The sequence below is a fragment of the Pelophylax lessonae genome (assembly GCF_965119305.1).
Source record: "Pelophylax lessonae genome assembly, chromosome: 2".
Classification (NCBI taxonomy): domain Eukaryota; kingdom Metazoa; phylum Chordata; class Amphibia; order Anura; family Ranidae; genus Pelophylax; species Pelophylax lessonae.
The window spans coordinates 697,823,196-697,845,005 of NC_138769.1; the positions used below are offsets into that span (position 1 = coordinate 697,823,196).

At 47.9% G+C, this 21,810-nt stretch overlaps 1 protein-coding gene across 1 annotated transcript in view; it reads right to left on the bottom strand.

Moving 5' to 3' along the window:
* LOC309545965 (piwi-like protein 1) overlaps positions 1-21,810 on the bottom strand; it is a gene marked incomplete at both ends in the record, with an annotated part of 237,750 nt that overhangs the window by 176,405 nt on the left and 39,535 nt on the right. Inside the window, 3 exons of the mRNA XM_082245422.1 lie at positions 8,847-8,964; positions 10,447-10,567; positions 12,241-12,352. Coding sequence (XP_082101548.1) covers positions 8,847-8,964; positions 10,447-10,567; positions 12,241-12,352 — 351 coding nt within the window. The remainder of the gene's footprint in view (positions 1-8,846; positions 8,965-10,446; positions 10,568-12,240; positions 12,353-21,810) is intronic.

Genomic DNA, 21,810 nt, shown 5'->3' on the forward strand with positions numbered 1-21,810 from the left:
CACCAAGAAGGCTACCTCCTGGGACAATGCAAGCAGAGGAATCTCATGAATATCAAGGCGGTTTCTGAAGTGGAGATCCCCCGGGGGGTAACAGAGACCGTAACGGGGGAGCCAAGTGGCGAACCCCCTGAACAAAGGTGCGAACTAAAGAGTGCGTAGCCAAGGGACGTTGATTGAAAAAAAATCGCCAAGGCCAAAACCTGGCCCTTGATGGTACCCAAGGCCAGGCACTGTTGCTTGATGGTCCCCTAGGTCAGGCGCTGTTCCACACCTCTTTGAAGGAATGCCAAAATTTGAGCCACCAAAAAGAAAACGGGGAGCAACCCCCAGAGACTCACACCACGCAATAGACGATTTCCAGATGCAATAGTAAATATTATTTGGGGAAATATTCCTAGAGGTAGAATCGCATCCTGCAGCTTATCCCCCCAGAAGAAACACCCGGGCTGAGGCTGAATCCAGGGTCAGAGCCAGGTAGTCCAACTTGGTGAACAAGCACTTGGTGAATCAGGACCCACTGATAATGGGGTACTTTGACGTAGTGGTGGGCTTGAGCACTATATGGCCATATGGTGGGACCAAATCCCCATTTTTATTTATGGATGGTCTTCAAATTTGGTAATTTCTTTTGCATGTGTGCGCAATTCTTTTTTAAATATGCAAGTCCAACTTGGTGGACAGAACCAGAGCAGATTTTTGGAAATTCAGTTTCCAACCGAACTACTGCAAGGTTCGCGCAGTAAATTTCCAAGTTGTCCTTTAAGACAGTTGAAGACTCCACTCGCAGAAGGAGATCGTCCAGGTTCCCCAGTACCGCAATCCCCCACTGTTTCAGCAACACTAACACCGGGGCAAAAACTTTCGTAAACGCCCAAAGAGTTGAGGCGAGACCAAAGGGTAATGCCACGAATGGATAGTGCTCCTAGCCCATGGCAAAGCGAAGAAAACACTGATAACCAACATATGCTGGAATATGAAAGTAAGCGTCCTTGATATCGATAGAGGCCAGAAGACCCCTTTATGAAGGGATGCCACTACCATGCGAATGGACTCCATCCAGAATTTTTGTACCCGCACAAAACGGTTTAAGGCTTTGAGGTCCAGGATCGGATGAACTTTGCCTTCATTCCTGGGAACAGTAAACAGGTTTGAATAAAACCCTTGGAATCGTTCCGATTCTGGAACCGGTACTATGACCCCGTGTAAGAGCAAACCTTGCACGCGATCTGGGGACAAACGCAGGTTGGAAGGAAAGAACCTTGCCGGAGGCAGAGACCGAAACTCGATCTTGTAACCGGACCAAATCCGCTCATGGACCCACCTGTCTTGAATCAAGGAGGTCCACGGGTCAGGAAAGAAGCAAAGATGTCCCCCCAACCCAGATATGGTTTACGGTGCCCCTTCAGGAAGAAGAGGGCTTCACTTTGGGTCTGGAGAGACCTGCTCTCAGCCTACCAGACCAGGGCCTCTTGGAAACCTCCAGAGGTGGTTCGAGTGGATTTTGATACGTTGTCATGAGAACCTAAAAAGGAAAGGGCTGCTTGTGACCAGAGCTCCGCGAGGTTGGGTTGGGGGGGGAATCGGTTTCCCTTTCTTAATCCTGGCGCACAAGCTTTGCCCATTCTGTTAAGGTCTAGGAAACCAAGGTTATGGTAAACACCGGTCTAAGGATGGAACCGGCCATAGTAAAAAGATGTCGGACCAGAGATTCAGCTCTCTTGTCAATAGAGTCTTTAAAGGACGGAGAGTCCTCCACCGGGAGAAGGGTGGCTTTATTCAACCTGGAAACCTGAAAATCCACCACAGGTGGTACCGTCATGCTTTTGGAGAGCCCCCGTTAAAAAGCCATCTCCTAGCAAAACGCTTATGCCCCCAACAGTGCGTTTAGGTGAACCCCAATGACTCATGACAATTTTGTCAAAATAAGTGGGAAAGGGCAATACCTTATTCGCCTTTAAGAATCTGTGGGTACCGAAATGTACCGGCGTCTCTGACACAGCAACTGCGTCCTCCAGTTTTAAAGTTTCCCGCACTGACAATCCATACATCTACTAGCGCCTTTTCATGCGTGGCTGTAGTGGAAAAAGAATCATCCTCACTATCAGAGCACTCAGGGTGCGTGGAAGCAGACCCAGTAGGGCTACTCATTTCCGCGGTGGCCAGATCAACCTCAGAATCCGAGGAGACCAAGGATGCAGGTGACGCTTCTTTCCCCATCATGTTTTGCAGGACCATATTTACCTTGGACACTAATGACTCCAGGACTGCCGCCACAGCCGACTGGGACCCAGGGGGCCCTGCAGCCTCTGAGAGGTCAGGTGCTGAGAAATGCTCCAGGGACTCCATGGGTTAACCCCGAGGACCAATCTAGCAAGACAGAAAAAAAAGACGGCTATAAAACCCCCACTGCTGCACAAGCGGCACCACAGGTCCCAGTGCAAGCGGAAAGCTGGTTTGCACCCACAGGGACTCCCCACCACCGACTCACGGTACAGAGCAGAGCGCCAAGCTGCACGCCGTTCGGCGATCAGAGAGAAAGAGAAAGTTCAGGAAACAACATTAGAGGCCCACCGACTATTCACCACCTCTTAGGCTTCAAGAACATGGTCGCCACTTTGGTGTCCTTTTATGAACGGGTGAATTTTTTTCTCCATTGGCTTCTCTACAGTTCTCCGGGGAAAATGATCACATCTGGCACCCCTTTTATGAATGGGAGAACTTCAGTTCGCCCAGGGTGATCAGAGGAGAACGGTTTTCTCGGAGATCTGTGTAGAAGTCAATGGAGCGTCTGTAATCTCGTGAGACAAAGCGAGATTACAGTAGTATGAAAATCCCTCGCGCGCTTTAACAAGCAGAGATAAATTATCACTGCTGAGTACACGAGGTTATAAATAATAGTCCCCTTACATAAATATGTATATATATATATATACACACTGAATACACACACACATACATTGTATATATATATATATATATATATATATATATATATATTATATATACACACACATTAAATATATATCTACATGTATGTGTGTATGTATATACATGTATATATATATATATATATATATATATATATATATATATATATATATATATATAAATATGGCAGGGGGACATGATTACTGTATTGGGGGGTCTGAACGAGGAAGAAGGAAGTCCATAATCTTCCTTTTTCCCCCTCAGTTCTCCCCCGATTCTGTCTTCACTCCCCGCTTCACAAGCTCCAGGCTGGTGAACCCGGGAGTGTGAATTCTGGCACAGATCGCCAGTGAAGTGCTGGGATCGCAGCTTCATAGCCTGGCCATTTCTGTGTCTGTCAATGACAGATTCCCATGTGAAGAGATGATCAGCGGAGAACATGTTCTCCTGCGATCATTTCTGTTTCATAAACTGAGAATGATCGGAAATGAGCTGTGATCAGCAGGATCACTGCTCATCTCCATTTCATAAAAGGACACCTTTATATCAATGGAAAAAACAAGAAAATGACCGCCGGACTACACAAACATGGCCGAGATATACAGCAGCAATCCACGGAAAAATGGCAGCTCCACGCAGCACCCGGGACCCCCAGAAACAAATGGGCAGCAAGGAGGGGCCCTGGCAGCAGCCCCCACCAGGGCCACCCCCCAAAAAACTGGATTTTTGTATGCCCTTACTGTAAAATCCTTTTCTCTGAAGACAGACCCAGCTCCTTATCTTCTTTACTTATAGGGCTATGCTCCTCCTTCTAGGAATAGGCACAAGGCAGGAAGAAAAAAAAAAAAAAAAAAAAAAAAAAAAAGTAAACTACGCCTATGGTGGCTGTCCCTGCAGGCATAACCCCTCAGGCTCTGGTATCAACAGTTTAGTTGCAAGCAGTGTTTAGAAGACAAAAAAAATACCCCATACCTCAGAAGTAGAGGGGTGGGTGCTGCATCTGTCAAACTTCAGAGAAAAGGATTTTACGGTAAGTTCTTACAAAAATCCAGCTTTCTCTATCGTTAATCAACAGACGCAGCTCCTTATCTTCATTAATCCTAGGGATGTCCCAAAGCAGTATAATCATGAGGGGACGGAAACAACGCAGAAACAAAGACGCAAGTCCCCAATGGCTAAACTTAGCAAACCAGGTAACATGGAGCTCAACCAGGAATAACTGGAGCTCACCTGGAAAAAATTGAACCCTCAAAGAAACTGTTATCTTTTAAACTGCAGCCTGAAAAACCTTGCGGCCAAAAGAAGCAGTGCTAATACCTTGGCAAACACTCAGAGCAGAAGTGAGACCAAAGGATAATGCCACAAATTGATAAATGCTCCTTTGCTACAGCAAAGCGAAGAAACCGCTGGCGTCCAGCGCAGATAGGAATGTGTAGATATGCGGCCTTGATATCTATGGAGGCTAAGAAATCTCCCTGATGCAGACACACTACTACCGTGCGGATAGACTCCATCCGAAACCTCTGTACCCGCACAAGGCAGAGCAGGGCCTTGAGATCCAGGATGGGACGCACCTTGCCTTTTTTTTTTCTGGGCACGGTGAATAGGTTTGAATAAAACCCTAAAATAAAAGGGTGAATTGGATCAAAGGACCAATACCACCAGGTGGCGCTGATAAATCATATCTACATGGTAAATCTGAATGTGGACTATATTCCAAGGACACCCATGATATGAAATCCAAAGATAAAATAAAATACACAATAAATAGAATTTGCAGTATTGGGATAAATTATAGTACAACAATAAATATGTCTATAAATGCTCTATAAACAAGTCCAATTAATAGGGGATGATCCTGAAGTGCACCATGTGAGGGAAATCCTATAAACAATGTAAATAGTCCTTCACCACACCACGTGCAGCCTCTCCCAATAGTAATGCACTCACCAGAAATCAATGGGTAAAAGGCACATCATATCCTTTGAATGCAACCAAGACCTCAATGACCACCCCAGACTGGGTCTTCTTAGGCAGATAAAAGCAGTGATCCTGGAATAAGCAATTCTCTCCACACCATTCCTCTTCACTCCAGGAAGGGGGGTAACCAAGATTCTTATCACAACTCTCCACCCAGAAACATCTGAAATCAGTTCCAATTATAGGACATGCAACATATGTAAAGAGGGGAGGGAGCCACTCAGTGTAGTACACAATGATTACTTTATTACCCCATACAAACCCCCCTTACACATTGCACTTACAACAATATATTAAAACTGAAGCATATATGACAAGCCTTTAACACAGCTGGACCTGCATTACTTGTCCTCACCCAGTCACCGACCAGCAGTGGAACGGAGCGATGGATAGATACAGCAGTCCATGTGCTTGACAGAACCACATAGTCACACCCTTACGCGCATCGTTGTTGGACTTCAGAGAGTGTCTATCTATCCATCGCTCCATTCCACTGCTGGTCGGTGACTGGGTGAGGACAAGTAATGCAGGTCCAGCTGTGTTAAAGGCTTGTCATATATGCTTCAGTTTTAATATATTGTAAGTGCAATGTAAGTGCAATGTGTAAGGGGGGTTTGTATGGGGTAATAAAGTAATCATCGTACTACACTATGAGTGGCTCCCTCCCCTCTTTACATATGTTGCATGTCCTATAATTGGATCTGACTTTGGATGTTTCTGGGTGGAGAGTTGTGATAAGAATCCTGGTTATCCCCCTTCCTGGAGTGAAGAGGAATGGTGTGGAGAGAATTGCTTATTCCAGGATCACTGCTTTTATCTGCTTAAGAAGACCCAGTCTGGGGTGGTCATTGAGGTCTTGGTTGCATTCAAAGGATATGATGTACCCTTTACCCATTGATTTCTGGTCAGTGCATTACTATTGGGAGAGGCTACATCGTTTATAGGATTTCCCTCACATGGTGCACTTCAGGATCATCCCCTATTAATTGGACTTGTTTATAGAGCAATTATAGACATATTTATTATACTGCAAAATCTATTTATTGTGTATTTTATTTTTGGATTTAAAATCATGGGTGTCCTTGAAATATAGTTCACATTCAGATTTACCATGTATATATGATTTATCAGCGCCACCTGGTGGTCTGGGTCCTTTGATCCAATTCACCCTTTTATTTTTATTGTCATTATTTGTTAGGTGGCAGCTCAGGACTTGAGATTATCTTCTTCCATCATTGGCGCAGGGTGGAGACTTCTTGTGATTCTCATAGGTTGTTCTTCCTTTTTTCTTGAATAAAACCCTGAAAAACGTTCCTGAGCGGGAACCGGCACAATCACTCTTTGCGAAAGCAAGTCGTGTACCGCCCCTCGCATTTCCCTTAACCGGACTGGGGGTAATTAAAGATTGGACGGGAAGAAACTGTCCCGATAGACGAGACCGGAATTCGATCTTGTATCCAAGTCGGATCAATTCGTGAACCCATTTGTCCTGAATCAAAGAGGTCCAGTGTTCCGGAAAGAATCTAAGACGCCCCCCCACCCCAGACTCAGGTAAGGGCACCCCTTCATGCAGCGATGACTTGTCTGCAGCTCCAGATTGGCCGGACTTAGATTTTCCCGACCATGGCTTCTTGGGATCCCCAGAAGACCTAAACAGGTAACCTTTTTCTTATGACCCGGAGGCACGAAAAAGACATTTGTGAGCAGTAAAGGAAGACCCTCGCCTAGTACACGGCGCCTTGCCCTTAGAGGATTGGGGCAGATTAGTGCTCTCACCCTCCGTGATACCTTTGATCAACTCGTCCAGGGAGGATCCAAACAGCCTCTCCCCTATAAAAGGAAGATCGGTCACAGTCTTCTTAGAAGCCTGGTCAGCCGACCAGCATTTTGGCCCTACCATGCGCCTAATAGCAATCCCCACTGTGAACCTCCTGGCCACCAACAAAGCGGAGTCCAGGGACGTATCACACATGAACACCAGGGCTTGGGTCAACTTGTCTATTAGTTCCAGTACCGCAGGGGGAAGCTGTGCCATTTCCAAGTTACTTTTTAGTAACTTCACCTATTCCTTAGCAGTCTGCGCTACTAAAACATTCACAAAAGGTAGCCTTTAACATGTGTATAACATGTGACCTGCTAACACATGTAAATGGTGGGACAAGGATTCCACCCATCTATCCATGGGATTCGGAAAGGTTGGAGACTCTTCCACCGGTACCAGAGTCGCTTTATTTAACCTGGCCACCGAAAAATCCAACCCCACTGCGCACCAAAGGGGTCCCAGAACGATAGGCATCTAAAAGTTCCCCAGCCAGGACAATCCACCCCACTCAAATAAGCGCCACAAGGGCCGCATTATTACCCCCCCAAGGTAAAACCTGCTAGGGGAATGCCAAGAAGTACACCAGATTAGTCCTCCGGGGGGTGCCAGGGAACCCCTAAGATCTGACCATTCCAGGGAGGGGCCCACGCCCGCCCCGTGACCACCAAGGGTGTTTGGGGGGGGGAGGGGGGGGGGACAATTTCACTCACCATACCACGGTACCAGGTGGGCACCACTTCGAAACAGATTGCCTCCCACCCGGAATAGGCTGCTGTCAGCCAAGGGGAAGCTGTGACTCGGGGCGTTCCAGGTTGATGCGTCCCAGCGAGACTGTCCAGTTGCAGGCTCGTCCCCATCCATAGGGGCACTGTTGTGGCAAGGCCTAGTTCTGGACTATAACCGGCTCACGCTTGTTGGCCAGCCTGGGAGACCTTAAGGATCTAGATTATCCAGTGCGAAACTGCAGCCGGCTGTTGCTTGTAGTTCCTCTGGATCTTGGTCCTCAGGAAAAAACTAGTTAGTAAAAATCACAAACTTTCCCTGTTACAGCTAAGATTGAAGTCCCAGCAGGGAGCTAGGTCCTATTCCTAACACTAGGCAGAAAGAACTGTTTGATGATAGCAGTTTGAGGGGTTATGCCAGCAGTGACAGCCCCCATAGGCATGGTTAAGTTTTTTTTCCTGCCTAGAAGGAGGAGCAAAGCCCTATGAGTAATGAAGATAAGGAGCTGCGCCAGTCGAACAATAGAGAAAACCTTGTTTTTAGCAGCCGGTGACATCCACCCCCCGGCCTCTATCGTCCGTTCAAAACACACCCACACGGACATCACAGGTGAGGGGACCCCGATAAATGGGGGGGGGGAACGCTTTGCGGGAAGGAGAAAAACCTGGGGGTCCGACCGTCCCAGGGAAATGCCCACGTCCACCCCAAAAAAACCACCAGGGAAAGGGGGGGGGGGGGGGGGATGGGGGGGACACTACTTACCACACCTTGGAAACCAGGTGGGCACCACTCCAGGCAGGGCACCGTACCATCAGCATGGGGGTGCTGCGGGCCATAGGCATGCTGCGACTCAGGTAGTGACCAGGTCTGTGCGTCCCCGAGAGACGTTTAACTCGCTGGCCAGCCCTCATCCACTGGGGCTGACCTATCGCGGAGCTGAGGATGAGGACCTAATCGCGGAGCTAAAGATCTAGAACATCTAGTCTGTCACCCAGTCCAAACAGTTGAATGTAGTTCTCACAGGAACAGAAAAATAAAAATAAAAAAAAAAGGAAAAAATCCTTTTAAAAAAAAGGAAAAAATGCTAGGACCAGAGATCTCAGCAAGGAATTAGGCCCTTATTCCCGACTAAGCAGAAAAAAACCTGAGTGCCTTTAGCAGGAAGTAAGAGTATATCCCATGGGACTGTCCCATAGGCGTGGTAAAGTTTTTCTCCTGCCTAGTGTCTTCCTTCTGTAGGGGGCAGCATAACCCATTAGACAAGAAGATTCTGGATCTGTGTCCATCAATGAACAAAAGAGAAAAAAAAAAAAAAAAAAGTTTTTGCCTTTATACTTTACCACTGCATTAGAATGGATATTGGAGCAGCTTTTAAGAGAGTCAGAACACTTACTTGTGAATATAGTTGAGGAATCGTGCAACTTCTCGCTCCCTCTGGTCTGGGGGCAGTCGGGTGTGAACAGCAAGAGCTTTCATGACATTGAAGTCACTTCTCATCCTGTCTGTTAAACCTGTGGCATGCATTGAAGAGAACGTAGGCATTTTAAATAAAATCTGCACCACACACCATCAGCCATACATTTTTCAGCCATAGAAAGCCTGAATGACATTTTAGAACTCTACAACTATTTGTGGTAGATATGTGAAAAGGTATATACAAAAGGGAGAAATACAAGGCTCCTATTGACAATCATCTTCGAGCAGGATGGGCAAATACAACAAATCATTCTAGGTGGCAGGTTTAGATCAAGTAGTAACATTAGTGCACCCATGTTCTTTTGGGGTTGCACACTGGTGGATACAATTTGTTCCTCTAGCAATTCAGAAAATGCAAGATGAGCAGTGGGACTGTAGCAGGGCCAGCCAAAAAAATATTTTGTCTGCCGTATAAAAACCAGATTCAGACAGCAAGTGAAAAGAATTTGTGAGCTACCAATGCTATCCAGCAAAAAGGTCATCGGTGCTAATATCAGAATATGTTTCACTCCGCCCCCAGAGCATAATCATGGGGAATACATGAGGTGGTCTCTCTCATACCACCATAAGGAACCAGTGATCTTTCATCTCTTCCTTACAGAATCACTAGGGTGGGTTTTCTGACGTCTATGATGTATTGTCTCTTACATTTCTAATCAAATTCAAAGGCCAAGAACAGGTCCGACTCTTATTTGGTAGCTGCGAGAAACATACTAGCACGGAATTTTTGTTTTCTTACTACAGGATTTCCAGTATCCCAGCTCTGTTCTACGACGACTGATAAAATAAAAATTGACTTAAAGCGGAGTTCCACCCAAAAGTGGAACTTCCGCTTTAGGTGTTCCTACCCCCCTGACATGCCACATTTGACATGTCATTTTTTTGGGGGGGGAGAGGGTACCTAGTTTTGACAGGTACCCGCTCCCACTTCCGCTCGGAGCGCCGCGGCGCCCTGAGCGGAAGTTCTCCTCTCCCCTCCCTCCCTGCAATCTTCTGGGACACATCAGAGGTCCCAGAAGATTGCGGGCCAATCACGGCGCGCAGCTCGACTCGCGCATGCGCAGTGGGTACCCGGCTGTGAAGCCGCAAACTGTAACAGCCGGGTGCCCACAGCAGTGATGCCGGCGCCGAGGGAGAGGATCGAGGCTTCGGGCGGCCGCATCGCTGGACCGTTGGGACAGGTGAGTCAAATGGCTGGAACTCCGCTTTAAACTCTGCAAGGGTTTTGAATGAGTAAAGCAGAACTGAACCCAATGATTTAACCATTTTCCAAACCCACTGCACTCCGGACATGCTGTGAATAACTAGTTGCTTGTGCTTTCAAACAGTCAAGCCATCATGGCTGGTGGCATAACTGATCAATATGCAGCAACATGGCAATTTTAGAACAAACAGAAGCTATGAGGCATAGAAGGGTTTAATTCTGCTAGCAGTGGTCTGCTATAGATAACTAATCTATGGAGGAAATAAAAACTGCAGTTACAAATATAGTGTAAGAAATAAAGGCCTGTCCTCACCTGTCAAGTTACAAAGTTCTGGCACCAACAAAACAGCACCATTGGTGACACCTGGCTGGGTTCTTTTAGGTATGTTGACAAGCATGGGTTGCTTTGCATCCTGGATATTTATATTGTATTGCTGAATTAAGGGGAGAAATAAAAAAAAAAGACACACCATGCACAATTAAAACAATCTACTAGTGAAAATTAAATAAAAGTCGAAGTCCAGTCAAAGATGAAAAATAAATGAATAGCCCATTAGAAGATAAAAATCATATTTTGATCAAATACATTTTTGGATACAATACTCACCCTGCTTACCTACCTCTCCTGCTGCATGTGTCACTGAATACAACTCGGTTTCAAAAGACTCTTCAGCAGGGGATTTCTTTGCAACAAACACTGCGATTGTTGGTGGGGGCTCCTCCCAGAGCCCCTCCTGTCAAACCTCATACCATTAAAGCATCACCTTGAATCCAGAGATGCACTGTCCCTAGAACTCAACGCTGGCCACCCAAAAATGTTGGGTCTCGATTGCTGGCTGGGTAGAGAGAATGTCACTCCAACTCATGTGTGGGAGCGCCGTCAGATACAGCATAGCTGAATTTGTGCAGTGAGCTTACTGTGCAGGGGAAGATAGGCAGGTAAGTAACTTTAACGCAGAGGAGACAAAGCAGGTCTGTTCTGCATTACAAATCCTGACTACAAAAATGGCTCTCCCACCCCTCCTACTTGGTCACAATGAGGAGATGCTGTTAATTCTCCTTTGAGAAGGAAGGGAAGAAATTGCATAAACATAAGGGTTGTCCTAAAAAAATAATTCAAAAAGATATGGGAACCATGACTGTCCTCCGCAGAAGCGAAATTTGTTTTTCAAGGAACTCACCTGTTTAGGAGGCAAGTGCTGTAATGTTGGGCTAAGGATACGCAATTCTTATTATGAAAATTGCTGTTTCCAATGTTATGACAAGGTCTACTACTCTGATGAAGGGATACATTTGGAAGTATTAAAAGGAGCAAGTGTTGGGTAAGGTTCTACTTTGTAAGATAACATGTCATGCACTTCGGGCAATTGGAACAACAATTAATCTCGTAATATGCCGCCCATCGGCTATCTGTAAAATATGGCATGGTGGTCGTCGTCTTTTAAGATATACCTATCCACTATTTCTATAGGATATTGCTTGCTCTATGGTCCTGTTATCCCCTGTGTCCGCCCCTATCTGGTTCTCTGAGTTTTTGGAGGAGGGTCGCCTGCTAAGTATATTTGATATGTATTTCACTTTCTGTCTTTATGTACTTGACCTATACTGAGTAAAACCATCCTACTATATGCGTTTTCTCACAGTTTAGCTGAATCCCAATTATATTAGGGTCAGCTCTGTCATTTTATCTGTATTTGTTTTAATATGGTATCAATAAATTAGTCTTTTTAATTTGTGTACATTTATCTGTCTCATGATGTGCCCTAAAAGTCCATACAAGTTACAGATGTCTTTGCATGTCTGTTCCGATTTCCCAAATATATAGGATTGTGGCACGCTTTTTATACCTCCTTTTTTCCATGGCATGCATTTCTTTTTGGATCCATGTTTTTTCTTGTGCGTTTTGCCTACAGGGCACTGTTTTTTTTTTTTTCTCTTTTTGTTGTAAAAAACTGAAAAAAAAAACTGCCTACCCGCCGATTTATTTTTTTTTTTTTTAAATTGTGGAGCTCAACTTTCCCACTTTAAAAACAGCCCTGGTTGTAAGCAGAGCCAGAAAACACTTTAATCTACTTTTAAAGAGTGGGCTTTGCTTACACGAACTTACATTTTTGTAGTAGTCCATAAATGTGATTTCACTTCCATCTGACTTGTTAAATGTAGATGCTGGAGACTTATTCCAGTAAATCTCATCTATGCGATATGTCCTATTGTTGTACCTGCAAAAAGTAATAGTTAAAAAGTTTAAAAGAAAAACAAACATTCAAAAAATTGTCCAAATGCAGAGGGGGGGGGGGGGAAATAGGAGGGAGATGGGCCAAACTGTAAATTCTTTTTCTAGGAGTGCCTTACATTACACAGGAGCTTCGTGTTAGATGACAGGATACAGGCTAATGTAAGGCCTAGCATACCCTCTCCCACTCTCAGCAAGCCTCAGTTTAGCACAATGCAAGACGACGTGAATCAAAAACATAGGAGAGGGATGAGGATCCTGTGATGTACTCCAAGGAAAATAATTTTACGGGTCAATAAGAATTTTAAGTCAAAATCCTATATCATAGGACACAAGATCTTAATCTTAGATAAAAGGTGTGGGATGTCCAAAGCATTGCAACGGAGTAGTGGCTAACACAGAAACAAGCGCTAAACAGGCCCATGTAAAAAAACGGGTAAACATCAAACTAAAGTCAGAGCAGCCTGGATCACCTTACATCTGAAACAGCATCAGGAGGGACTTGAACATTTACCTGGTAAAAAAAACCTAAGAGAAGGTCACCTTTCATAACATGTTCCACCCATACTCAGGGTGTAACACGATATGAAAGGACCGTCCCCCCTTCTCCCCCTTGCTAGCTGTCAAAATAAAAAAAATAGAAAAAAGCCGTATTGCGAACTCTACCCGCCTACGTTACTCATTCAGTATACTGGTAATAAAAATGACAAGTCCCGACAACCTTAGCGACTTGCCCATACGAGGTAAAAGCAATCAACATACTGACTGATCTGGAGTCCTGCATGGGCATCAGTGCCCCTACAACAAAAATAGTTTTTTTGGAAAAAGGTGATCTTATCCTTTAAACCGGTCAACAGGGGCCCAGGTGGCAGCCTTGTAAATCTGGGAAACAGGTGCCCGATGCTGAAAAGCCAATGAAGTACTAAGAGATCAAGTAAATTAAGCCTCTAAAAGGAGAAGGTTCCTCCCTTTTACTGTTGACTGTAGGCTCGGGTTAGAACTAATCTTATCTACCTGGCAATGGTGAAACCAGGGGCAGGATGTCCCCTACAGGGACCCTCAATAACAAGGAGTACAGCCTATTGTCACGTACCAAATCCAGATAGTGGAGAAAAAGGGATGTGCCTCAGGTCTTGGGTCTAAAAAACAGCCATGCCCATCAAAGTCACCAGTCAAGAAGGAATCAGGATGATGGAAGCGGGGACAAAAGATCTGAATGATCTGGTGGGACCCAGGGAGAGCCTGCCAGGAGCCCTAGGAAGCCAGAATACCAGCATTCTCCTGGGACAGTTTGGTGCAATGAGGATCACTGAATGCCTTCCCTCTCAATCTTGTGAAGCAGACAATTAAGAAGGTTCAGTGGGGTAAGTTGAACTGATCCCATGGAGTCATCAGGGCATCCACTACAAAGACCTGAGGGTCTGCGGTCATGGTAACAAACCTGTCCAGCTTACTGTTGAACCAGGACACTAGAAGATCCATGCCTGGTGTCCCTCACTTGCAACAGGTTTTAAAACACCTCTGAGTGAAGAGTCTAAGCCCCTGGAACCAGACACTGAAGATTGAGAAAGTCTGTCCGCCAGCTGTGCTCGCTAGCACCAATATGTAGTAGCACAAAATGAGGCTTGCTTCCCTTTCTTGAACAGGGCAATTCTTTTTGCTTTCTTGATGGTTGATGCAAGCCATTTCCATAACACTTGGGTGTGTGTGTGGTACTGCCTTGAAGGAGACTACCATCAGGCCAAAGACCCTCATGCAAAAGTGAATTAATGGGTCTCTCCTGGACCTCAGGGCCCGAACTGGGGGCCATATTCAGAATCAGGCCCAGATATTCAAAGTGCTGGGCCAGGTCAAACGCTAACTTCTGGAAATTTCAGATCCCTCTAAACCTTTGCAGAATCTGCTCAACGGAGATGCCCTAAAAGACACCTCGAAGACACGTTAAGGAGTCTAAACTAAACTAGTAATATTGTGTGCGCACAGCAAAAAAGGCAAGTAGTGTTGACACAGGGGGAAGAGAAGGGTTTCCTTATCTGGTTAAGAGGACTCTGCACAGGAGGATACCGAATCCGCCATCTCCCCCAAACTGAAAAAAAATACTATTTCTCTTACGTCCTCCGACAGTTGCCGTCTCCTCCAAGTCATCACTATTGGGTATTGACTTCCGCTCCGCAGGAGTAGCTAGGCATAAGACTTAGTCAGAAGAACAAAGACATTTGCATAAAAAACACCAATGGGGGCTGTCCCACTGGTCAATCCCCCCCTGCAGTGACACTCCCAACTCAGTTTGGTAGAATAGCAGTAGGTAAACAAGAAAACCACCCCAAAAGAGGGGCAGGGGCGGCGACTGTCGGAGGACTCAGAGAAAGGAATTTTACAGGTAAGATTTTACAAAAATTCCATTTTCTCTTACGTCCTCCGACAGTCGCCGCCTCCTCTAAGTCATCACTATTGGGATGTCCCAAAGCAGTGTAGACATGAGGGGTGGGAGACGCAACCGTAGAAAAGGCAACGCAGTACCCACATCAGAGAAAGGAACCTTACACACACAGTAAGAGGACCATCTGGGCAACAGAAAAGGCTCAACAGGAGCAAAAGCCCAGGAAAGCAAAAAACCCAGGGTATAAACAACCCCAACAGCCAGGGACCCATAAAAAAAAAAAAAAAAAAAACAAACACAAGGGTCCCCTATGGCACTGCTGCACTGAGAACTTTGCGGCCAAAAGGAGGCATCAGCTGCTGCCAGAACATCCACCTTATAGAATTTGGAAAAGGTGTGCACTGACGACCAAGTCGCAGCCTTGCACACCTGGGCCACCGAGGCACGATGCCAATAGGCCCAGGACGCACTCAAAGATCTGGTAGAGTGCGCCTTAACAGGGAAGGATGGAACCCGTTCCTTCAAGACATAAGCCTGTTCAAATGGTCTGTCTGATCCATTTGGCAATGGTCGCTGCCGACGCAGCCATGCCCTTCCGAGGTCCCTCAGGAAGGACAAAGAGGGAATCCGATTTCCGAAAGGATTCAGTGGACGACAGGTAAACCCTGATCGCCCAGACAACATCCAAGGAATGCAATGCAACCTCCTTAGGATGCATCGGCTTCGCACAGAGCGAAGGCAAAACAAGGTCCTCATTAAGGTGCAACTCATAGACCACCTTAGGAAGAAAAGACGAATGAGGTCGCAAGACCACCTTATCCTTGTGAATTACCAAGTAAGGAGAGCGGCAAGACAACGCCACCAGTTCCGACACTCTGCGAGCCGAAGTGATCGCCACCAAAAAGGCAACCTTCTTTGACAGCAGGGGCAAAGATATCTCCCGGATGTTTTCAAAGGGAGCACGCTGTAACACGGACAGAACCAAGTTCAAGTCCCATGGAGGCAAAGGCTCCCTCCTGGGAGGAGCCAAATGTCGCACACCTTGAATGAAGGTGCGAATCAAGGAATGAGACGCCACAAGGCGTTGGAAAAGAATAGCCAGTGCAGACACCTGGCCCTTTATTGCAGCCAGCGCCAGGCGCTGGTCCACCCCGGACTGGAGGAAAGCCAACACTCTCGACACCGAGTATGAACGAGGGGAGAACCCCCTGGACTCACACCAGGCGAAGTAAGCTTTCCAGGTACGGTAATAGATTTTACAAGATGAGGTTTTTCCTAGCCTTGATTAGAGTAGGAATGACCTCAGGGGAGAGACCCCTGTCTCTCAGGACCTGGGTCTCAACAGCCAGGCCATTAAAGCCAGCGACTGTAAAGCAGGATGGAAGATCAGTCCCTGAGACAGTAGATCTTCCCGCATTGGCAGCCGCCAAGGAGGCACCACTGCCATGTGAACAACGTCGGCGTACCAGGACCAGCGTGGCCAGTCCGGCGCTACCAGAATCACCAGGTGCGGTTCCGAGGCTAACCTGCGAAGGAACCTGGACAACAACCGAATCGGAGGAAAGGCATACATCAGACGATACTGATGCCAAGGGGCCACCAATGCATCCGAGGCGTCTGCCAGAGGATTGCGCGTTCTTGCCAGGAACCTTTCCACCTTGTGGTTTAGCCGAGACGCGAACAGATCCACGTCCGGGGATCCCCACTTCGCACACAGCATTTGGAAAACCTCCGGGTGCAGGGACCATTCCCCCGAGTCCAGGGTCTGGCAGCTCAGATAGTCGGCCTGCCAATTCTCCACACCCGGAATGTGAACTGCTGAAATCGCCGGGACATGAGTCTCGGCCCAAGACAGAGTGTCGGTCACCTCCCGGGCCGCCCGGGCACTCCTGGTGCCCCCTTGGTGGTTGATGTAAGCCACCGCGGTAGCATTGTCCGTCTGTACCCGTACAGGACAGCCCCGAAGTCGATCCGACCACTAAAGGAGAGACAAAGTTTTATCGCCCTCAATTCCAACACATTGATCGGAAGGGAGGATTCCTCGCCCGACCAAGTGACCTGGGCAGACAAGTTGCCCATGACTCCACCCCAGCCCGACAGGCTGGCATCCGTGGTAATCACCGTCCACAGTATTGGACGGAAAGATTTGCCTTCCGACACTGCCGGGGACTGGAGCCACCACAGAAGAACCATTCTGGTGCGGCGACTCAAAGAGACACTCAGATCCAAGGACTGAGAGGCAGTCTGTCCCACCTGGCCAGGATTTCCGCTTGAAGAGACCGTGTGTGAAACTGAGCAAAGGGTATCGCCTCGAAGGCTGATACCATCAACCCCAGGGACCGCATTCAGGTCCTGAGCAACGAAGACGGATTGTCCCTGAGGGACCTGATCTTGTCCTCCGGCAAGAACACCTTTGCCTGAGCAGAGTCCAGAATCATTCCCAGATAGGGAAGACGAACTGAAGGAGACAAGGTCCACTTCTGGACGTTGATAGTCCATCCGAACTTCTGGAGCGTCTGTACCGTGGTGGACAGATCGCGCAGTAGGTGCTGGCTGACATTTGATCTTAAGAGGAGATCGTCCAGATACCCCAAGACTGCAATGCCCTGTGCCCTTAGCAGGCCCAGAACAGGCGCCAACACTTTGGTAAAGAAACTTGGAGCCGAAGCGAGACCAAAAGGCAACGCTACAAACTGATAGTGGTCCTCCGCGATTGCGAACCAAAAGGTACCTCTGGTGACCCTCGAAAATGGGGATGTGCAGGTACACATCCTTCAGGTCTATAGAGGCCAGGAATTCCCCTGGGCTCAGGGAGGCCACCACCGAGCGGAGAGATTCCATACGGAACTTCCGAACGCGTACGAAGCGGTTCAGCGCTTTCAGGTCCAGAATAGGACGTACCTTGCCCTCCTTTCTGGGCACAGTGAACAGATTCGAATAAACCCCCCGAAACCTGTCCCGATGAGGCACCGGGACAATCACCCCCTGGGCAAGGAGGTCCTGCACCGCTTGATGCAGGTCCCGCAGGCGCCCCGGGGTCAGATGAAGATTTGAGGGAAAGAATCTGTCCGCCGGCCGGGAAAGAAATTTGATCTTGTATCCTGATCGAATGATTTCCTGAACCCACCTGTCCGGAATTCGTAGCAGCCAAGGTTGGAGGAAACCGCGCAAACGTCCCAACCCCTGAAATGGGTGAGGGCGCCCCCCTTCAGGCAGAGGCGGATTGACCCGGACTTTTGTTTGCCCGCCCAGGGCTTCTTCTGGTTACCTTGGCCCTTGAAGGGCTTGCCCTTGGTTTGATTCTGAAAGGCTCGAAAGGACCCTTGATTGGGACGAGAGGTGGAACCCCGCTTGCCACGAAAGGACTTGTGCTTGGGGTTCTGGGGCAGCATGGTGCTCTTACCCCCGTGACACCTTTTACCAAGGTATCCAAGGCCTCGCCAAAAAGGAGAGAACCTGCATAAGGAAAATCAGCAACAGTTTTCCGTGATGTATGGTCAGCCGACCAGCTCTTCAGCCAGATCAGTCGACAGTTAAGCACCGCAACACTAGATAGGCGTGCTACCAAAAAGGGGCCTCATTTAAGGCCGCATCGCACAAATACATGACTCCTTAGTGAATTTGATCCACCATAGCCAGCGTTGCGGGGGGGGGGGGGGCAGAATCAGACGCGAGGTTGCATCTTAGCACCTTAGTCCAAATCAGCCACGAGAACGGACGCAAAAACCAGGTTTGAGCAAGGAACCCATCACCGTGAAGGAATGGCGGGCTAGAGACTCCAACCTTCTGTCCGTGGGATCCCGAAAAACCGGGGTCTCCTCAGTAGGAATCAACGTAGCCTTGTTTAAGACTGCCACAGTGTGATCCACTTGTGGAGGCACGCACCAGAGCGATTCCGTAGCCGGCGAAAAGGGATAAAGCAGTTTAAACTGACTAAGAACCATGAATGGACGTTTCAAAGTGCGCCACAGTTCATTCACAGTGTAATGAAACTCAGCGGGGCAGGGAAAAACCTGCGCCGACTTGCGGGTCCTATGTGTACCAAAAGCGGACACAATGCCCGGAGGACTGGGCTCATCCTCCAAGTGTAGGGTTTCTTTCACAGAAACAATTAACTCATCCATGGTCGCACGTTCTTCAGGCGACCCCAGGGGAGAAACATCAACCCCCTCCACCTCCGCCTCCCCATCAGACCCCAGAGGGTCCAAGGATGAGCGAGACCCAAAAAAGGGCACGCCCGCCGCAGCAGCCATATCACCATCTGAATCAGAGGAGATAGATAATCTGGGTCTTTTCCTAGCAGCACGTTCAGCCCATCAGTACCTCCCTTTTGGACACAAGACGCCACTACGGCAGCCAAATCAGGTATAACAGGGGCCCCAGCAGGACTGGGGTCCCCCACCAGAGATGTAGGAAATTTGCTGTCCTGAGAATCCATTGCCCAAGTTAGAAAAACAACAGTGCAATAAAAAGGTACCGGCCCTTTAATACCGCTGCGGAGTGCGCAGCCCACCGCTATATGTACAGTGACTAAAGACCCCCAAAAAGGAGAAGAAACTGAGCCAGGAATGACAAAACAGAAAGTTATGGAAGAGACAGTCCGCAGAGCCCCACAGAGTGTTACATCGATCGCTGCTTCAGAGGAAAAAGAAGTGAGGTCAGAAAAGGCTGAACTATAAGCTGCAATAACCCAGGGAAAATGGCTGCCTATAGAAATTAATGGGAGGCTTCAGGAAAATGGCCGCCGAACATATGCTCGGAACGATTGGTCTACCATACGCAAGATGGCGCCAAAACAGCATGTAATGTAGCCCACAGTGAAGCCAGACATGCTTGCCCATAGTAAAAATGGCGGACCGCGCTGTTTTTCCCCTCAAACTCTGAAGTGACACAGGGGAAGGGGCCCCCAACAATACACAGTACTGCAGCGCATATACAAAAGACCCCCGCAGGGATCTGCCAAAGGGAGCCCCACACAGGCACAGACATGGGGGACACACAGCAACACAGGTCTGCCACCCCAGACAGAGGCCCCACACAGAAGTACTTACCTGTACCAGATGGCGTGGGGTGCCTCTATGAACGGAAAGCCGCAGTCCTCATCTGACAGGGAACGCAGTTTGCCAAGGACAGAACACTGCAGCACCGCAGATGTGTCCAGTGAGGTAGCCACCTCACAGGCTGCATCCCTGCTGCGAGCAGGGATGGGTCGTTCATAATGCCAGGATGAACCCATGGCCTAACGCTCGATGGCGGGCTGGGAGTCCCTCTGACCCTCTGCCCTGGAGAACCCGGGCAGTCAGTCCGAATCCCAGCTCCGCAAGATCCATCCTCATCCGAAGATACGACTAAAATTAAAGCTGACAAAATAAACTAGTAAATCAAAGAAAAAACTGACATCTTCAAAGAAAATCAAATAAATGAGATTAGAAAAGGCTGAGACTGTAGCCCCAGCACAGGGAAAGCCTAACTACTCCTGACGCTAGGCAGAAACAAACTGAGTTGGGAGTGTCACTGCAGGGGGGTATTGACCAGTGGGACAGCCCCCATGGGTGTGTCTATGCAAATGTCTTTGTTCTTCTGACTAAGTCTTATGCCTGCGGAGCGGAAGTCAATACCCAATAGTGATGACTTGGAGGAGGCGGCAACTGTCGGAGGACGTAAGAGAAATAGTATTTTTTTCAGTTTGGGGGAGATATCAGCGGATTCGGTATCCTCCTGTGCAGAGTCCTCTTAACCAGATAAGGAAACCCTTCTCTTCTCAGAAAATCTGCAAAAAGGAGAAATCAAATATAGACACTGGACAGGCAGGAAGAATCACTTGTGTACCCTGCAATTTGAGGCCACTAACCGGGCAGAGAGTCTTCCCATAAAGGACACTGGCTAAAATTTCCTCTCTGAAAATACAGAGGATGGGTGTGAGCCAGAACAAGCTAGGGAGACCTCGGAGGAGGGTAGCAACTCAGACTGGGGCATTGGTAAGGACTATCAGACACGACCATTGGGGGAAATGCTGCACACCCTTCTGAGCCATTAGCGAAGTGCAAGCTGGCAAGGTCCACTGACCCAGTCCCCTTGCATCTATGATCTGCTATGTGTAGTAAGGAAGTAAACCCACATGGGTATTTACGACCAATACTGCAGAGCAGGAAGGGGGTATTGCCTTCTGTGACAGTGGGAGGCCAGAATGTCTGGATCACTGTGCTGTGTAGTATGAGGCTGCTAGGGGTAGACTGCACACCCAACAGACTAAAATGGCCCATGCAGTAAGCCACCCATAAGGCCAAGGTGGTTTCAGAAAATTGAGACGCCCAGAACCAAATGTGAACACGGGTGGTGGCTGTTAACTCCTGCTGCAGGCTGTGTTCAACAAAAGGCATAGTTATCCCTGTGCCCCACTATTGATCCCTACCACTGGGACTGCAGCACCCTGTGCTCCCAGATGGGGTCATAGCTCTAACTTATCATGGCACTTTGCTGTCCGACGTCTGATGGAAGATCAGGACAAATGCCCTCCAGCTGTTTACATTCCCAGTAGGCATCCCCCACTAGAGGGTATTCAGAGACAGGGTGACTCCAGACGGTCACTGCCCTGGACCTGTGGAGGACCCTGTGGCTAACCCATTGAAATGCAATAGGTGCCATGGTGAGCACACACATAGAACTTGATAGTTGAAGTAGCATCACAGGCTAGCCGCACATCATTTCTAGAGGGATCTAGGTACAGTCACCCAAGGCACTGCCAAGGAGTCAAGCGATCCTTAAAACTGCTAGGAGCTGCAGCTAAAGCTAAAATAAAAATGATTTGCTTTGCTTCCTTCAAAGCAGGGTAGAAAAGACATCCATACTCCTTAGACACTAGCAAACCCCCCCCCCCCCCCCCCCCCCCACCAAAACAAAAAAAAAAAAAAAACACAGTTGCTGGGAATAGTCTTGACCAGTTCTGTGCTATACATTTCTGTGGCAATTGCTGCAATACAGGCCGGAAGTGCATTAATTTATCAGATTATACCAGACCAGAGTTCACACGCACTGACTTCTTACTGCTGGGAAGTTGAACTCTC